Source organism: Myiozetetes cayanensis, unplaced genomic scaffold, assembly GCF_022539395.1.
Source record: "Myiozetetes cayanensis isolate MyiCay16 unplaced genomic scaffold, myiCay2020 scf1, whole genome shotgun sequence".
NCBI lineage: Eukaryota > Metazoa > Chordata > Aves > Passeriformes > Tyrannidae > Myiozetetes > Myiozetetes cayanensis.
Genome location: NW_026086604.1, coordinates 119,438,127 through 119,458,062, shown reverse-complemented (window position 1 = coordinate 119,458,062; position 19,936 = coordinate 119,438,127). Strand labels below are relative to the sequence as shown.

Genomic DNA, 19,936 nt, shown 5'->3' with positions numbered 1-19,936 from the left:
TAAAAGGCCTCAATTGATATTGTATTCATTGAACAAATATTAGTGCTTCTAAAACCAGAATAGACGCTGTGATATTGCAACCAAATTAAAAAGGTGATGCACATTTGCATTCTGTGCTTGTCTCCTGCTCTACTAAAAAGGAGCAGGTTTTCCATTGTTTCCCCTAGCACCAGACTAATTAGAAGTGCTGCTCCTGATACACCACACACAGGTCTACTCCCCTCACCTCCCAGGGAAAAGGAGATGAAATAAGGGATGGTGCTCTCAGTCCAGCCACTCTGGTAGGGGACAGAGCTGACACACAGCAGCCTACAAAGGCATGTGAGCTGTAGGCTCTTCCCTTGATCAAACAGGACTGTGTACTTCAGCATCACCCCCTGTTCAGGGCTTATTCTGGTTCAGAACTTGGAAATCCATCTAAGATTTGATCTTCAGCAAGCTGTTAAAGGAAATACCAGCTGCTATTCATGCTCTTCCTGAGTTAGGTCATCCTATTATTTTCCCAGTCACCAAATGAGGTTAAAGTACTTTTTCCTGCAACCAGCAACTGCTGTTGCTCCCACACGTCAGAGCCTTCCCTGCTCGGATGCTCACGTTCCAGCCAGTGACAAAACGAACCGGGAACTGCCTGCCACATGATAGCAGAAAATATATTCAAGGAAGGCCACAGGGTCATTGCTAATTTCAAACCCTGTTTCATGTTTCCACATGAAACATCTAATTAAAGCTTTTCACTGGGTAGTTAAAACAAAATCCATGCATATGCACTTGAGACCTCATTTTCATGTGCTGTGAATTAGAACATAGGAGGTGCTGCACACAGCGGTAGGAACACTAATCGAGGAAAGAGAGGGGAATACCTGCTTTGATTTAGAAGAAGACAGTCAGCAAAAATACCACTAATCACCTGGGTTTTCATTCCTTTGCTCTTTGAGCTGCCATATACAACCAAGAAAAATGAATGCAAGCGTTGTATTAAGTGCTACCAAATCAGCGCTCTCCACAGGTGACCGCGTGTCAAGCACATCTTGCAAAATGCCACCACCTTCCACGGCTACAGTGTGACAAAAGCATTAGACCCTAAGGGCTATACCCTGCTCTCACCAAAAAATACCTATTAACAGCAGCAGGAGCCGAATTAAACTTTAAAATGCAGGCACCGTGAGTGACAGAATGGCCATAGCAAAAGGACAATTTTTTGAGATTTTAGAGATGTCTCATGATTAAAATAAATAAATCCCTGAGGGGGCGCGGGGAGGAAGAAGCCTACAAAAAATACAAGGCTGAGATGTGCTTACATTCCTGCTGTGGGTGCAGCTTTAGCAATGGAGGTAGACATAGACACTTTACAGCTGCCCCTTTTCCAAAAAGCCCTCAGTGCAGATAGCCTGACTCTGGTAAGGAGAGGCAGCTGAACATAAGGAAAAGGCTAAGTCTCCACACCAGCATGTTGCTGCTGGCAACATTTATTCCAATGAGGTCCTGACACAGGCCTCATTGACTTCAGAGCATCCTGCCACTGGAACCATACTGACCTTAGCATAGAAAGCAGATGGTACTACAGAATTTGCTCCATTGTAGTTTCTACTCCACACAAGAGCAAAGTTCGAAATGTAGAAATATGTTCATTTATTTAATAACACTAATCATGTATCTTCTGTGTTACTGGCCCAAATCTTCATTTTGCATTAAATCCTTTTAACGTGACTCTGATCTCTGGGCCGGCTACCAAATCTCGGACAACTTCCAAAGAGGATGTCGTGGTGGACAGCCATCAGCTTCTGGTTTATCAAAAAATTTTCCAGTTATCTTGTATATTTCTTCTCAGCCAGGTCCACAGTATGAGCCAAAGCCAGATGTCCTTGATTGTTTTCAATTCCAAGAGAACAGTCTAGTAAAACAATTAATGACTTAAAAGATCTGCACCACTGAAATGTGAAGGACAAAATTACTTCTCCTGAATTCCAGAAACTGCTTAGAATTTCTGACTTACGTTGGTATGATACATATGCAAAGTATTATCAACTTTTCTTTTTAATCTTGCTGAATTTAGGTAACAAATTCCCTAACTTGACAGAGAGATCTAGAGGCCTTTATTATTCAGAGTTCCCAGGACTAGAGTACCACCACACAAGAACTGCATAGTCCAACTTCCCATGAGAAACAGCGCTCCTGTCCTCTCCCTGCTCCTGGATGCTGACCTCCACTCATTATTCACACCCTTCTTTGTGCATGCATGCCTTCATGAAGCCACGTGGTGAAGCACAGGATCTAGATTAAAATACTGACTGCCAAAGAAATGCAATGACATTTCATTTGACACAGTTCCACTTCTGGATTTTATAAGTCACAAGGCTTTTGTGAATGAAGGAGGATGGCTGTATTTCATCAGGAGCCTGCATGGGTGATCCCTGACACCGTATCTCATTCTCACCCCGTATCCATGTCCCCATAATGTGAAGGAAACTGAACCAGTTGGAAAATAACCCCACAAGAAAGGTGTACTTATTTTATTTTTCAGCTTCATTATTCCCTGTGTCTCTTCATAAAGCAGCACCACATGGGACAGCCCAGGGCTGGGGACAAGTGTTTGGGGCAGTACAGCCACTGAAGCGATGCCCAAGGACCCAGAGCTGTGTAGTGACTGCAACTGCTTGGCCTTGCCTCAGCTATGCTAAGGGTTTTAAAAAATATCGCCCTGGCCCTCAGCAGTTCAAAGTCCAACCCACCTCCAGCTTGCTTGGGATCCCCAAACCACGTAAAAAGGATCCCAAAGCAATTAATCAACATTCATTAACCACTGCAGGTTTTATGGCACTGTTCAAGGTCCCACATATTTAAGACCCCCTTTTATACCTGGTAAACAAAGGTGCAGAGGAGCAGCAAGATTTGAAGAGGGTTATTTATTAAATAACTGATGGAGTCAAAAATAAAAATTCAAAGCTCTGGCTCTCAGGTTTTAGCCTGCTAAATACCATGTGCCCTTTTACCCCTTTCAGCCCAGGAGCTAAGGTATTGTCCCATACAAGAATGAGTCACCATTCCACACGAAAGAAAGCCCAGCACGCAAAATGTGTATGTGGAATTTCCTTCTATACAAAGTAGTTTAATGTTACAGAATAAATCAAAGAGGAGCAAATTAGGCTTTCTTTTCTTTTAAACACTAGGCCAAGCACCTGGAGGAAAGTACTGTGGGAATATGTAACTTGACTCAAAGGAAAACAGGGAGGTTTCCAGTAAATGTGTTCCTATGCTATGCTCACAACATATCATGCGAGCACAAGCATGACTGCAGAGCTTCTATTTTACAGGGAGAAGGGCCTTTCACCACTATTTTGCATCCATGGACGTTCTCCTCCAAAACTCTGGCGACATTAAATAGGAATAGTAAGGCCTAACAAAAGGAACAGTAAGTCCTTCAAAAAGTATACAGCAAATAAAAATACTTTTCTTGTTATTTTAATAGAAGTGCTGCAGAAGACTGAAACAAAGCTTTTGCTAGCATGCAAATGATCACAGTCCTACATCTGAGCAGGAGGAGCCTTAATTCTGGGAAAATTTTTCCATTTCAGAAAGATGCCTATGCCTGTTCTGCACCCAAAAAAAAAAAAAAAAAGCCTAGGACCTGCAGAAGTCTTTTCTTCTCAGAAGATAAAGAGATTGGCTTACGAAGGACAGGTGATCACCTTGGGCTATGCATTCATTCCAGCAGATGAAAGATTGACCATCTGGAATAGGACACTCTCTCCAGAACAAGACAGAACTAGATTCAAGTCCCTGTTCCCCTGATTCAGACCAGAGACTTGAACTTCAGCTTACCTCCACAGCAAGCATGTACATACCTCTTAATCACTCTTACTCAATACAGAGATCCAAACTGACAACCTCATTGATAGGTTCATTTTTTTGTTGGCTTGTAGTTGAAGATTAAAACAAAATTGCAAAATATCATCTTACCCTGGTATAGCTCTCTCTGCAGATCTAAGAGGTACAAAGAGAAATAGCAAACTCCTGTGCTAACATGCTAAACCCATTCTGTTTAAATGACTTTAGACACCCATACCACCTCATAGCTATTCAAGCCATGAGAGTTCCTGCAAAACTGTGCTATAGTTGTTCTATAGTTGTGCATAGCTGTTTAATTATGCTAAACCATGTATATTTGTGTCCACTTGATCCACAGCTCTGTAAGAGATACAGAATAGCTGCCAATAGTGAAAAGCAGTAAATCTGCACTCAAGATACCCGATAGATCTGTCCAGACAGAGCAGATACAACAAAAACGATGAATTTTTTAGAAAGTAAAGCACAGATTTCAGTCACTGCCTGTATTCAGATGCCATTTGATATCAATGTTTTTAAGAATATTTTTCCATCGGAGCCCTGATTATTGACCATGAGTCCAACAGTATATCAGTATAGTGCCACAGCTTTGTCTAACAAAAGCTAACAAAAACAGCAGCTCTGGACTTGTCCTGACAGTCATTCTTGTCTCCAGCCGGACAGGTAGATGCACCCTAAAATAACCTTGGTGTGTCATGGCTGGAATTTCCTTATGAAATTCCTTGGTCATGAGTAATCTATACAACCCAAGGCTCTAAGTCATTACTCTTCTGTTGTTGTAAGCCTTTTAACAGCTTCAGCTCAACCACTAACCTGCTTCAATGAGCAAATCATCTGTCTTCTTAATGAGACCACTGATTACAAAAGTTAGTACCCAGTAAATTAACAAAACTGTTCTTCAGTACCTGTTGTCCTTCTGAAAACATACCTGCCTCCTATAATACATCTCTTTCATCTTGAACTGTCACAGAATCAATACATTAAAGCTGTATGTGCTTATACACTTTTAAACAGTATGTAACTCTAATTAATATATACATTAATCTGTAAAGGGATTACAGGGTGGATTTAGGAAACGTTCCCCTTCCTACCAATGCAGGGAAGTACTGGTAGAGCCTCAGACTAGAATATAATCTTATATGGTTGAATAAAGAAATTCATATTTTTAGTTCCCTAATGAGCACATTAGAGAATCTTAAATTTCCTTTGAACATTACTATCAATTTGTAAACAGCTTATTCGTTTGATCTGACCATGAAAATGATACTATAATCTAAAGAATATTTTCACCATGTTGCTGGGGTGAAAAGCACTTTTCCAACTTTACTAAGACAACAACACTATAAACAGATGTGATTTTCTTAAAGAGTGCAACACTACATTGAAGTAATAACTGGAAACACTGTACAAACTGTTTCACACCTACTATAAAGCCATTATTTAATTGAGTTATAGTTGCTTAAAAGGAGTTTCAAAAACTATGGTTTAGTGCAAATATGGCTCAAATGCATCTCAAATGGATGCTGGAGGAAAAAAAGCTATGATAAATTGCTTCAAATGGCTTTACATATGGAACTTGCTTTCTATATTATAATTAATGCTAATAATAAGCAAACTTCTCAAAAAAAAGGGCTCATTTTATAGCTGAATATTTCAATACAGATTTTTCATCTATTTTCTGTCAAAGCAAATTTTTAAAGGGAATGAAATATTTAAATTACATAAAAATACAAATACCCAGTTTAACTTTTCCCTAGGCTTATGAGTGTGATTTGCATGTAATGGTTAAATTAGAACTGCAAGCTTGCACAGTTATTTTTACTCTAGCCCACATCTGATACTAAAATAATTTCTGTGTGTTTTAGACAACCATTTTGTTTTCTTTATTTGTCAGTACATTGTATCTCATTGTAGGAATTCAACAGCAAGAGAAGAAGCTTGTCTTCCTATTTAGAATCTTGTTTACTACTATTTCTACTCTCTAGCAAAGCTGAAGTTTAGGAAACCTAACACATATGGCAGGTTCAGTGCCTTAATTAAGCACCTTATTCTAACACATTATCAAGTGAGAATGGGAAAAAAATCACTTTAGTTTAGTTTTTGTTTTTCTTTATGAGTCTGTGAGTACCACTATGGTTAGAGCACTTTACAAACACTGTATTCACCGGAGAAGAAGTTGGCACTGTGATCTACTGAGGAGCACCAGTTCCAATATACCAACCTAACCTGGTCACTATCAGCTTCCAGTGCCAAAACCAATTAAGCAGCTCACAAATAACAGAGTTTGAGCACAGAACTTTTTAATTTATATGACTTTTTCAAAGCTCTTTTTTTCATTCAGACCATAAATCTGAAAAGAAATGAGAGCATACCAGAAAACTGAAACAGAAGCAGTATGGACTTCCTGACAAGGGTACTTAAAGTATTAAGTAAAAATATATGCATGTACATTATGTATATGTACACATCCCCCAATTTTACACCCTCCTGAACACAGCCAGACTAAAGGAATCCTTTCTCCCACCCACTACAGTTCCAAACCGAGCTTTCCTCCTGTGAACCACCCAGCTGTCACGTATTTTCCCTCTTCCAGACCATCTGCTTTTTCTGAGAAAAAATAATTATATTTTATCTCCTTCTGAACTATCAATCCAAACCAATTCATGTTTTACCTGCCCCCTGTGGACCACAGACCTCCATCAACCACACCCTAAAGAATACTTTTAGCTACTTTTTTGCCCAAAAATATCTTGTGCATCCACATGTCACATCTGCCTTCCCTAAGTGAATCACTAACTTCTGTCCTCAAACTCAGATGAAGATAGTGACTATATATTTGAATGGCAGGAGAGCTCACCAGTCCTCTTAGTCATCCAGTCTAGCTCCCCATCACAGTCCACACCTCATTCACTGCACAAGAAAAGGAGTTACTGGGGTAGTTAGTACCAAATTCTGTGATTAGGCTGAGAACCCTTCCCTCTTTACCGGAAAGTACAAGAATCATCAAAACCCAATTATACTACACTTATTTTTGCTATTGATGCTGGAAATCCATGCGAGGTTGTACTGATCTGAAGAGACCTGCTTTAGAAACACAGTGGGTAGCACCAAAGGAGCCCCTAATCCATTTCCCTTCACATGCCTGGGACACAGTATCTGTAGAGAGGAATTATGCATATGCACAAGTCTAACCACACATTCAAGTTGGAGTTTTGAGGGTTTTTTCATAATTCTAGAGAAGGACGAACTAGAACTCTGCTTCAGGCAAAAAGCCCCATTGGTCATCTCGGAAAGAGCAGCTTTACTTTCAGGCAGGTTATAAAGCCCCCAGTTTTGAACAGTGACATTGGCCCAGGCTGACAGAAACACACAGCACTGCAAACCAGCAGCATTTCTGCTTCACTATGGGCTGCCAGGAGGCCAACCCAGCTAGCAAGCTCTCCAAGTGCAGGGAGAGCAGCCTGGCAGGGTGTTCAGGCATCTGATTTACAGACTGCATGCCATCCCTTTGAGGAAGGCAGATCATCCAAGAAAACACAGTTTGAGCTCCCCAGGAGGGAAAGCTGGTGAAAGCTTTAGTGCATGGATACTTGATGAGAAATGAGGGTCCTGTGGAAAACATGCAGAACATATCCATTTCACTCCTACATTGAGTGCCCATCACCCCACGTTTCTAAGAAAGCAATGTTAAAGTAAGCTATGCTTTTAAAAATAATAAAAAAGGTAAGATAGACATGTTACACGTAATAAGAACACCACACCCTGAACATGATGTTCCTCTAACATTTGCAGTGAGCCCAAGGGACTGGGTAGTAAGCCAATGCCAATGAATCTGCCATCACTTCTGTAGCAGCAGGATGAGATGGGAAGGTCTGAAAGCCTGTATCCAAGCAGCACTCACTACAATTCAGCCTGCTGCTTTTCTCCTTGGAAAGGAGGGGGAATGGCTGCCTGAAACAGTGAACTCTGCCCAGCCAGTCAAATCCTGACACCTGCACGTGCACCGGATCAGCTCTCAGACCACACGGGAGGAAGGGAGGGAGAGGAAGGGATGGAAGCTCACAGCTTCCTGAACGTATGCAACCCACTGCCCCTTCACAGCAATGTGAGTATTTTCCCAGGAAAAGTTAGTTACCTGAGTCAGCTAAACTGAGAAGCTATGACAAACCTTACCCATGTTCAGCAGTGCCTTCTTGGTGACCAGTCCTAATGAAATCAATAGTCTAGTTAGGGGCTTAGCAAATACACCCTCACTGCGAACTGTAGGTCTCTCTTAGACCTGGGCATGGGTTGCATGGACTGAAGGGAAGAGACATTAACCCCCACCCTACAATAACCAGTAAACTGTAGACTGGGAGAGGAAGCACACCATGATATATTGTTGCCTGCACTAGCTGTAAGACATTCCCTACCCAGAAATAAAGGGCAGATGAGGAATGATCTGGGCTTCTGCAGTCTCTCAGACAACATTTCTCTTTGCTGTCACCTCTAAAAGCATATCCTCAAAGTCTAAAGGCATATCCTTGCCTCAGAGCAGTAACTGCTGCATTATACTGCTTAGGATGGATATGAGCAGATTGCTCTAGCTCCTGCTAAACTGAAGTCACTCATCTCCTAAATAGCAGCAATTGCTAAGTACCACACTTTTCAAAAGGAGAAGAAAAGCTGAGTGCTTCTTTCCTTTCCATTTTTGGAACTGTACTGTAATCTGTGCAGCTACAGAACTGCAGCTGACACCACAGCAGCCTTTGCAATGACTGGAGTAAGCAGCAAAAATATCCACTGAATTTTTGGAGTATCAGTCCCAACATTCCCCTCTCTTCTATGCCCACGTATCTGTAATCTTGGTTCCAAATCCTGAAACACAATAGAAACCTTCCCTGGCTTAACATCTTCTTTATTTAAGAAACAAAGAAATTCTGCCAGATGTCCATAGCTAGCAGGTCAGCTGGGGAACCATTCAATCTTGGGGATTTAGCCTGGCTAATTACCCTCCTCACTTCTGCACACCTACTGATACAATTACATATTTAACTACACCAGACCAGACCTTATATGCTGCTGAACAGAACAGCATGAAGTCTGAAATAAGATTTCATCATTCACTTTTCCTTTGTACAGCTTTATTTCAGTAGGAATGAGCTTGCAGATGAGCTGAAAAGTATTTCTTTTCTAAAGCACATGCCTTTTTTCTCCTGTCCAGTGAACAGAATATGGAATAAATTACATATACAAAATGGTAAGAGACATGAGGACTAGGTGGGATATTGTTTTGTTTCTTGCAGTTATTATCCTCTGCACCTTTAGATGAATATGCAATCAGAATAGAAATCTTTACTAGGAGAACAAAATTAGGAGACATTGTGCTATAACCAGAGCAGTCAAGTTTTAGTGCATTTTCAATCCAGTTATTAACATCTGAATAAATGCTTTCAGAAGCATTAAACGGAATGCTGCTTTCTTCAGTGTAACTTTTGATTGAAAACACAATTTAAAAGAAAAAAAACAACACTGAATTCCCTATCCAGACCATTCTTTTTAATTCACACTGAAAATTTCCAGCCAATACTTGCATCCAAATATACCAGCAATAAAGTAATTTTAAGACAATTTAAAGTAAGTACTTGATGCACTCATATACCTTATACATTATTTAAATACACCCTAAAACCCAACAATTTGGTAAAAAGCATCCTGAAATCATCTGCTATATGCTATGCGTATAAGATATTAATAACAGCAACTGACAGCTAATGACAACATAATAATTTAAGTGTGTTGACAATTATTGACCTAAACGCACTTCAGAGAAATATAAATGCCAGAGGAGAGCAGTTACAGCTCCATGACTAATGTGTGCCCTGGATTCTGACCATCAGCTTTGCTATCCCAGTTTTGTGACCTAAATCTCCCTCCCCAATCAGAAGAAAACAAAAAAACCCAAACAAGAAATGTCTTACTTGTTCTGCCTTCTCCAGCGGTTTTCTATCCGCCTGCAAAAACTGGCAGTTCTCTCTCGCCAGCTTCTGGACCAGCTCAATCCGTCCGATGTCATCTCTTCCCTGAAGCTTGCATAAAACTCCTGCCTTAAGGGTGGGAGAAAGAGCAAACAAATACTTAAATCCACAATCCCAGGACATGACACCGCCACAAATTTCAACCTTAAAAGAAATGCATCTGTTTTCTCATATTTGCGGTATTTCAGTGCCTCTTGCTGAATGCAAACAAGTCACTGCTTCCCGGGAAACAACTGGATAGGAGTGGAGGCACATCTGAATCTCCAAATGTATCTACTTTGGAGGGAAGAAGGCAGGGCTAACTAAATCAACCGCTCCTCTGAGTGCAACTATCAGATATGCCGTGTTTTATTTGTTCCTGTCAGCCTGTTTCCTGTTACATAAGAGAACAAGAGCAAGAGGTTAAAAACTCATGGGAAAGTTAGCCAGGAACAGCCCTGGAAAAAGAATGAAGTGCAACAAAAGGCAGTCCTAAAAATAACAGGCCACAACTCCCTCTGCTCCCAACCCAACCATTTTTCACGTATTCAAGATTCAAGAGTTAAAAGATAAGTTGTGTCACATTTATTTATTCCGTAAATAACAAATCAATACCTCTTGATTTTGTTTAGGAAAGAAAATTATATTTGCTTTAAAAGCTATGTTAGAACTATTTTTTTGGCTAATATTCTGACAGTTACTCAAGTTATACTGATAGTGTTTTCACAAAACATTCAGCACTGCTTGTTTTCTAAAAATGCCATATATATATGTAAAGATGGAGTCATGCTGGCACACAGGCATAACAGAGACCCATTGCAAAGTTAGTTGATATGGGCTGAATTGCTCCCTGCAAAGTCAGTGGCTAATATCACTGTCCATGCTTTGGTCACAGATACAGCCTCTGCATAACTGAGACCTGGCACGATGATACCACACAGCTTTTATTACCACAGGTGTTTCCTGTGGGAACAGCATATGCTTTGGGAAGGCCCATCATGTGGCACAGCTACGGTATAAGACTTCAAAGACAATCCCCAAATAAACATTTTTTCCCCGCTTCCTCCACCATTTTCTTGCTACCATTTATCTTGAGTTTAAATGAATAGCTATCTACTCCAAAATTCACGACACATCTTGTGAGTCAGTCCTAAAAGCTGGGGATGCCCTGATTGCTAATCCACAGTGTCATCCAGGCTCCAATCCTTTGGCCTTAAGAAATTCCTGCCCATGAAGGTGTGACAGTGCCAACGCAAACAGTCCTACAATCTGCTGCTTTCTCCAAGGAAGAGGAAAGTGGGGTTTAAGATTTCTTCAGCTGAAGAAGAAAACAAATCCACTTTATGAATAAGTGCTTTAACACTGATGGAAAAAAATAGGCTTCATGACCAAGTACAAAGAGTCATCCTTACTGAATTCATTGAAATAAATTTGTACACGCCTACATTCTTCCAGTCTGGATGAAGACATCTCCTCACAAGCCTGTATCATCATATACTTCAGCTCTGGCGAAGGAAAGGATTTCAGATACAGCCTGTACAGCCTGTAGCCTGCATGTCCTGTGCTCTTCCTGAGTCCAGCCTCCTGAGGAAGCCAGCTTTCCCATGTGACTGGTTTGAAGGTCAGAAATCCACCAAGAACAGAAGGAACTGCACTGCCTAATCTCAAGGTCCTTACATTTTCTATGAGATTAGCGCCTTATCTTCTAAATCGAGGACTCTGGTTTGTAAACCAGTTTGGACACCCCGTTATCACCTGCAGATCAGCACTAAGACTGATTTTATAAAATGTGGAAGACCATAGTGAACTAGTTGTTCAGACTTGTTTAACCAATAGACAAAAAGAGGTACTTAGGAAGAGAATTTTTTTTACTCTACAGTAGGCATTTAAAAATGGTCAAATCAGTTGTTTCCTAATATTCTGCTCTTTCTCAAGGAATTTAAACAGGGAACCTAAGACTGGGAAGAAGTCTGATGTGCTTTGCAACACCTTGATGACCTCATTGCAGTTACAACTTCCTCGTGAGGGGAAGAAGAGGGGCAGGCACTGATCTCTTCTCTGTGGGACCAGTGACAGGACCCCAGGGAATGGCCTGAAGTTATGTCAGGGGAGGTTTAGGTTGGATATTAGAAAAAGGTTCTTCTCCAGAGGGTGTTTGGGCCCTGGAACAGGCTCCCCAGGGAAGTGGTCACAGCACCAAGGCTGTCAGAGTTCAAGGAGCAATTTGGATGATACTCTCAGGCATGTGGTGTGACTCTTGGGGATGCAGGGATAAGAGCTGGACTCGGTGATCCTTGTGAGTCCCTTCCAATTCAGTATACTCTGTGATTCTATGAACACCTGGAACACATGGGTCTTGCTCTCTTTCATCACTTGTCCTCTGCCTGTGTTCACACAGAGCCTTCCACATGGATGAGCATCCCAGGGAAGAAGTAACTCTAAATGCAAGCCCATTAGCACTGCCACAAATATGGTCTGTATTCAAATTGACAATTTCATTGAAGAATCATATTGTCCTATTTCAAATAACCACCAAGTACAAATACTACATTTTAACATGTCCCCTTCTCCCTTAATAGCTCATTAATTGAAAGAATTGAAGAGAACATGAAAAAAAATTATTTTATTTGGTTTCAAGAGGATAAAAAATTTCTCGGAAGGTTTAAGGTATTATTAAGTTAATTGTACAGGCTTGGCTCTGGGAGTAAAGAAAGCACTTGAAATACAAAAGGTTACACATTTTTTTCATAATTAAGAAGAAAGCTATGAATCCTTCCCTTTTAATTCTGATTTCCGCACTAATTCTGACTTTCCACTATAATCTTTCTGCTAAATACTCCTAAGAAAACCTCGAGGTCAATTAAACAATTAATTGATGACAGCTTCTAAAAACTGGTTTGTAAGATGTTGACAGTCTCTGATTACTGGTTATTTTCACTTGTCAATATAAATTTAATTTTCAAGCAATACTTTTGAAGCTGTTAGACAAAAGGGTAAAGTTAAGTCACCCTACTTGCAAAGTGCAACTTGAATTTTATTTTGTGCAGGCACATCCTCTCTAAAACCCTGCATGCCCAGATGTCTTTGCTTAGTTCTGCAATTCATGAAGACCAGAGATACAAATACTAACCTATGTGAAGGTGAAAAATCACAAAGTTGCATAGTTTAACTGGCTTTAACTTAATGAACAATAAAAGAATGTAGGAGCTTTATAGTAAGGCTTTACTACCATTCATGGCTCAAAATTATTATAATTAAATGTGTTTATGCAATATTTGAAATGAAATAAAAAAGTTTAATGGAAATTAAATCAAATTAGTCACTACTGAGGTTGAAAAAGTGAAGATGCTGACAACACTTCTGTTTCAGCATATCCATTGGAAAATATTCCCTCTGCAAAGGTCATAAATGAACATGGTAACAATGACACAGAGGTGATTTAAGACATCCCTAGGCACAGGATGGGATCTTTTATTTACATTGTTTACAGCACGCTTGCCTTAAAAAAATCCCCAAAACAGATTTTTTCCACACTTCTACCAGTTTTGTCAACTAATTCCAATGTAAATCAAGCTTCTGTCCCACAGAGCACTGTTGAGAGTGGACACCACACCCTTCAACTCTGTTAAAGGCTTATGGTGGTTTGGTTTTTTTCCACTGTACCTTTATCTCCTTCTGTGGTTGGTGAAAACAACATAGTTATTACCGGCTTCACCTCTGATCAACCTGAAAACTTAAAACCACATGCTACTGCCTCAAAAGATAGGATTGCTTGCTTTGCTCTAGTGCCATACACAGTCTCACTTAAGTGAAAAAATTATTCACTCTCTTGAAACAAACTCTATTTGTTCTTCACTGGATGTCATTTTTATAGCACTAACAAACAAATCTGAGCAACCACTGCTCTGATAACACTTCTGCTATCCTCCCAGTAGAGCCCGTGAACACTTTTGTTAACTCATCATTTAGTAATTGTTAAATTTTAAATGTTTCATATTCTTTCAAATTTTAGAAGTTGGTTTCTGGTCAAATAAAAGCTGGGTGAATCAATAACCCAATAATAAATTCTTATGGGCTTTTATAATAAGTCCATGTATTTTTATTAGCTGGCTACTTAGGAGCTTTGAGCATATGTTGTCAGTGTCACAAATGGGAACAAACATTTTCAAAAAACCATAATAACTGCAATGATCAAGTAGAACTAAGCATAAATGAAACCTCCCAAGAAAAAAAACAAAGTCTGATTTTTGGGGCAATGAGGTCAGTATTTCCCCCTGGGTCCTTTCTGTATCTCTGTAATGCACACCTGACCTCTATAAAACTGACCCTCAATGCTACACTGATGTCATTTAGGAATCAAAGTTGGGTAACAAATTTTTCACATATTAGGCTCCTACTACCCTTCTATTTTTTAGCAGATTTGAAACTGCGTGCAATTAAGAAAAGAGTAGGTCATTTCCAAAAATTGTGTTTGAACGTGACTCTGAGAGTATGCTAGAAAAGCCCAGGTGCACACTGGTGCAGTTGGCATGTCCATATGGTCCCAAGCTCTTCTGCCTGCACTCTCCAGGTGTCTGCACATGGCCCAGGTCTACTACCAGAGCTGCCTGGGCTCACTGTGGTTGAGCCAGCCCCTACCTTTAGAAAGAGATAGGTACTGCTCACTCAGCCACATGGCTTACACCCCTTCAGCTAGGCTTGATCACAGCCATCAGTGTAAATTCTGTCTTTCCTGCACACAACTTTCCAGTTTGGCAAGATGTCAGGGAGATAAATCAGCGACAGGAACTGCACATTGCATATATGGGAAGGAGAAAAGGTGATAAGGGAACATAACATTTGCAAGAGGAATAGAAGAAGAAAAAAACAGCCCAGACTGGGAAAAATCAGGTTTAAATTAAAAGCAATAATCAGCACCAGTACAATGAGCAATACAGTAACCCTTGCACAGCTTGAATGTGTGAACTAAATGACTGAATGAATTGCAGATTAATCAAATAATATTCACAGAATTAAAACGGGTAAGCAATTCCACAATAAAATACTCTAAAAGGCAGTTAAGTTTCTTCTGAGCAATATCTAGAATGTGCTTTGGTTGTAAATGAGGGCAGTTAGGCAAGGAAAGAAGAAGGTTGTTGCTTGCACTTGAATGACTAATAAGTATCCTCATTTCATTGCATGTCTACTTACAGTGATTAAAATTCAATCAAAATGTCATATGCCCTCGCCTCCTAAAACACATCTCATTTTACTTTCACATCTGGTATATGCTATGTGTATTATCTAAAAGGAGCAGAAAGATAGTTGAAGAATGCTGTCCAATTGCAACATCATGGGATTAATTCCCAGAATAATCATCAATCGTATTCTAAATAGCCACATAAAATGAGATCCAGCAGACTTTCTCCTTCCTATATGCTCACTGTACAGAACAGTTCTTCAACTTGTAGATCTGAAAACATTCCCAAGACTCCATTAATCTTACACATTTACCTGTGCATCAGAGGTATCCTTGAGCTCTTCTAGTCCTCTTATTTCTTGACTGCTGTTTTCTTCATTTTGACAGATTGCTAAAATAAGAAAGACTACATTGAAAGTAGGCAGGTTTTAATCACAAGAAGCAGCAAAGCAGCATGGCCCCATTTAGGTCAAAGAGGATGACCATTCAAGAAATCTTGTTTAAACTTCAGCATTCTAGTTAACTCCTTGAGTGATTTTGGACAGATCCTGTAAGGTGCACCTTATTGGGTTCAGACAAAGCTAAATACAGTTTACTTTACTTTTTCCCAGGCAGTAAAATCCAGTACTAAATACTTATATTCATGCTACTATTAGTCCTGATAAAAACAATGACATTTGAGGAAATTCCACTTTTTCCATACATTGTAACAAGACCTCATGACTCATAAGGAATAAAAAATCAGGTCTCCCTTTACTTCCATTATATTGCACAACATCAATTCAGACTAAACAAAATAAGCAGATTTATCCCTCACCTCAGACTTGGAAAATTCTTTGTAAGCAAAGTGATCTCAATCTCAACAAACACCACAACTACCCATGAGAGTCATCTGCAGAAGTAAATGGTAGCAGAAGATGTACTATTGAAAGTTCTTTGCTGCTGGCATAATAGGAGAAACCAATAACCTCGCTCAATTAACATAACTTAAACCACTTAACATCAGCAAGTTTTGCCAGACTTTCAAGAAAAAAGTTTTGTATCAAACTTGTAATCCCCAGAAGGGTCAAAACCAGACTTAGCAGTTCACCTAGCTAGAAGAACAAGGAACCTCTTCTGAAGGGACGACTCAGTCTTCTGTATTGCAAACAGCTGTATCTATTAGCATTTTTGCTACCTGTATCCCATGATACCCTTTCAGTCAACACACCCACATGCTGTATTTTGGTGGGACATTAAGCCCTCAGACAGTCTGAAACATGACATATGGCAGGTTAGGAGCATCAGACTCGATGAAACACATGTGACTTTACCTTACACTGTACTCATTTACTTAGAAGAACCATACTCAAATATCATCAATCTTGAGTATACATTGAATGATTTCCTGGTGTAGCCATAGCAGTTGTGACACCAAAAGTGTCCTTGAAGTGGTAGAGCTGCCAAATCCATTTCCTAAAAAATGCCAGGCTCACGGCTTTGAGGGATGGGTAGGAAGATTGAGCTAGTGTGTTTCCTCCTGCCTATCTCCTCTCTCCTTCACCCATGAGTACCTGAGCTGGTTGTCAGGCTGTATGTGAACAGCCACAGCCCACAGCACAGTGTTTTCTGACAAGGATCACCAGTGGAGTTTTGCCTTAAAATTATGTCTGTGAGCTGAGGCAGCCCAGGATTTGACTGATGAACAGATCAGCTGTTGAGGGAGCAGGAGAAGGGCTGGCAGGTAGCCGTGTTACCTTCACCAGGCACTCTCAGCTACATTCTCCTCAGCCCTCAGACTGAGTCTTTGGACACACAACCAGCTTACCATGGTCTAGCTAATACATGTAACACGAACTGTGAGGTCCAGCTTGGTGTGTCTGCTTGGGTGCTCTGGGGCTGCTGCAGACAAAAACCAGCCTGACATTTACGCAGCATCCAGCAACTTAGAAGAAAAGTAACTTTGGAGTGTTCTTGACCTCCAAAATAAAGCATATGGATTTATTTTCTTTTTCTGTGGATTTCTGCTGATACTGCAATGCCATATAGGATATAATTTTTCTTTCTTACCCCACAGTTATGCTGTCCAAAAAAAAAAAAAGTAATGAAAATGTAATTATAAAAGGGTAAATAAGTAATTTTGTCAATACAGTTTATTCCATGCAGGGATCTTTTCAAATCCGTTATCAAAGGAAAACAGAGTTCTGATATAAATCTTCACCAGTGGGTTTGTACATATCACTTTACCAGCCAACCTCTGAAATTCAAGGTGGTTGCTGAAAAAACAGGGTCAGACCACAGCTATAACAGAAAGCATGTATAATGGGCATTAGATCCCAGCAGCATTTAAAGCTAGGTAAAATCAAAATGTGCTTGAGACACTGTGGCATATCCGTGCCCCGGCTTGGAACAAGAACAACCCCATGACAAAATAACTAGTGGGATGGCCTGAACAGTCATGTGTGGCCCCTGCTTTCCTAGTGCAGGTCGGGAGTTCAAAAGGTAATTTACTCCACCCAACCAGGCTAGGGGCTCTGGGCAGTCCCTTCCCTTGTAACCCACTTCCCAGCCTTCCTCCCCAAGAGCTGCCTCATCCTCTTGCACACTCCCACATGTGCCTGTTCTACCTATTTTTGCTGTGGGAAACACAGACTGCTCAGGACATCCCTTTGCTGAACGCTAGTCAGAACAACCTGCATGAGAGAGGAACATTGCAACGCCAGAAGGCACTAACAAATGCTAAAAATTGGTTGGTTGAGCAATTGCTCAAAATGTTGAGTCTGCGGCTGCGTTAGCAGAAACACATTTCCCCAGCTCTCTTTTCAATTTTCTGATTTCTCCTAAAATCAATTTGCTGTAGCCATGATGGGCAAAATATCCCCACAGACTCTGGCTATTAATCACGGCATTTAAAGGAGTGGCACCTTGCTAGTAACAAGACCAGGCGTCCAGGTTTAAGTGATTTACATTGATCCAGCCAGCTTTTCTGACAAGGCTGAGCAGATGGGCGCTCTGAAAACAGCTGTGCCAGGGGAAAAGGTTAGTGGCTGCCAATTGGCTTCTTGTCACAGGCCTCTGTTACAAGTGTCCCCTTCCCGCCCAGTGCCAATGCAAACACCCCAGAACATCTTTAACGAAAGTAAACAGGCAGACATTCGAGGAGCAGCACCGTGCTGAGGGGACAGTACCTCCCCGGGGAGATAATGACAAACAGCAAACACCCGGAATCGAGGGCAGTAATAGCTCTTACCTGGCACAAAGGGAAAGACAAAGAGGGTACATGTTCACAACCCCTAGTGCATACAGGTATCCTTGGGTGTTGAACAATTTTAGCATGAGCAATTTTAAAGATGATGAGAAAATTACCCCAGTTTAGGGTGTACACCTTAAAAAAAAAAAAAATTGAACACCTTAAAAAAAAAAAATCGTGGTTTATATCAGCAATTTAATAGCTCAATTCTAAAAAAACCTGAAAAAGTTCCTAATCCAAACCCAGCTCTCCTTGGCTTTAATGTTGTTTAGACTGTGTAAGGAATGTAGAAAAGAATCAGTAAATATTTTCTTAAAGGAAAAAAAATAAATCCCAGACCTCACACTGACGTTCTTGCAGCTCTCTTGGGAAAGTGGGAACAGCTGGTCTCTTTTTTATGAAATTTCCATCACAACCTTGGTTTTTGTTACCTCCTTGCCTCTTATCCAAACCCATAAGAACCAGCCACAATTGAACCATTTAACTACACCCAGGGAGCAATACTTAAGGAATCACACCACTTCATACTTTTTTTCCATCACAAGAACACGGTCCCTTGAAGACTGAAGTGGCCACACAGACAAGCAACAACCCTTAATTATATTTTCTTGCTTTCTGTAGGAAAAGGTTCCTATGAGCTTTGTCTATAAAACAGGAAGAACACATATTCCCTAAAATATTCTGGTATATTTAGAAATTTATGTCACTGTGGATCATCACCCTCATGCATAAGAAATTGACTGCAGTATTTCTATACACAGTGTACCTCCTAACCCCATAACAACTCATGGACACCCCTTGAGTTGGCCCACGTGCTGCCCTCACAGGCTATTGCACATGCAACACAAGTTCTGTCATAAAAAAATAAGAATTCAAGGATAATTTCCCACTTACTGTTAGTTGGTCATTTATTGTTTTAATAGAAAAGTTCTGACACCGCAAATTCAAGCATAGGAAAAGTGAGCGGAAACTTAGGGTGGGATGGGAAAGTATTTTGCAGGCAAGTGTTGATTCTGGAACTGTACATACAAAAAACTTGTGAACTTTGGAGCTGAGCCAAATGTTTCCTTCTCTGCCAGCATAAATCCAGCTTTGCTCCCTGATACTAATATCCCAGCACGTTTTACAAAGCAGCAGCAACAGGGAAAGGCAAAGGTGGTTTACCCTGATCTATATGTATCTATGAAATGTTATGTTTGGGTTCAAGCTTGAGACCAGAGACAGAAAAAAAAATGCAAACACATATAGAGTGACCAATTCCCTTTCTACCTGCAGCATTTCTCCTTCTTTGGAATAAAGGTCACCATGCATTAAAGAAAAAGATGTCAAATGAGCATCAGCTTGCTAATGTGCAGTTCTAACGTATCCTTTTGCAAATCAGCCAAGGGAATTCAGGATGTTGACTTTTTATGGTCACTTAAGTATCACAAGGGCCATCATCCAAACTAAGTTCCTTGTGCCCCCACAGATCAGAGACGAGATTTTGCTAGCAGATTCTTCTGTAAACTAATGTTGGAACAGAGAGTTCTTGAGGGGGAGAGCCTTGTCCTTTAGTAATCCCATTTCAGCTCAATAAATCAGCAGAAAAAAATAACGAAGAAATAAGAAACAAAAGTAAATCATTTTATACCAGCTATGTCAGCAGAATCGGCCATCACCTGGGAGTGATAAAGGAAAGGGAATGTGTCC

At 40.4% G+C, this 19,936-nt stretch overlaps 1 protein-coding gene across 3 annotated transcripts in view; it reads right to left on the bottom strand.

Annotated features, from left to right (window-relative positions):
- Nucleotides 1–19,936, bottom strand: part of RAPGEF5 (Rap guanine nucleotide exchange factor 5) — a 216,632-nt gene that overhangs the window by 82,526 nt on the left and 114,170 nt on the right. For 2 of the 3 annotated variants that reach the window (XM_050329335.1, XM_050329328.1), the window contains 2 exons: nucleotides 15,333–15,409; nucleotides 9,804–9,929 (listed from right to left, as the gene is read on the bottom strand). In XM_050329335.1, the coding sequence (XP_050185292.1) occupies nucleotides 9,804–9,929; nucleotides 15,333–15,409 (203 nt within the window). Of the gene's footprint in view, nucleotides 1–9,803; nucleotides 9,930–15,332; nucleotides 15,410–19,936 lie in introns of those variants that run through there. The other variant, XM_050329339.1, reaches the window with a different exon arrangement.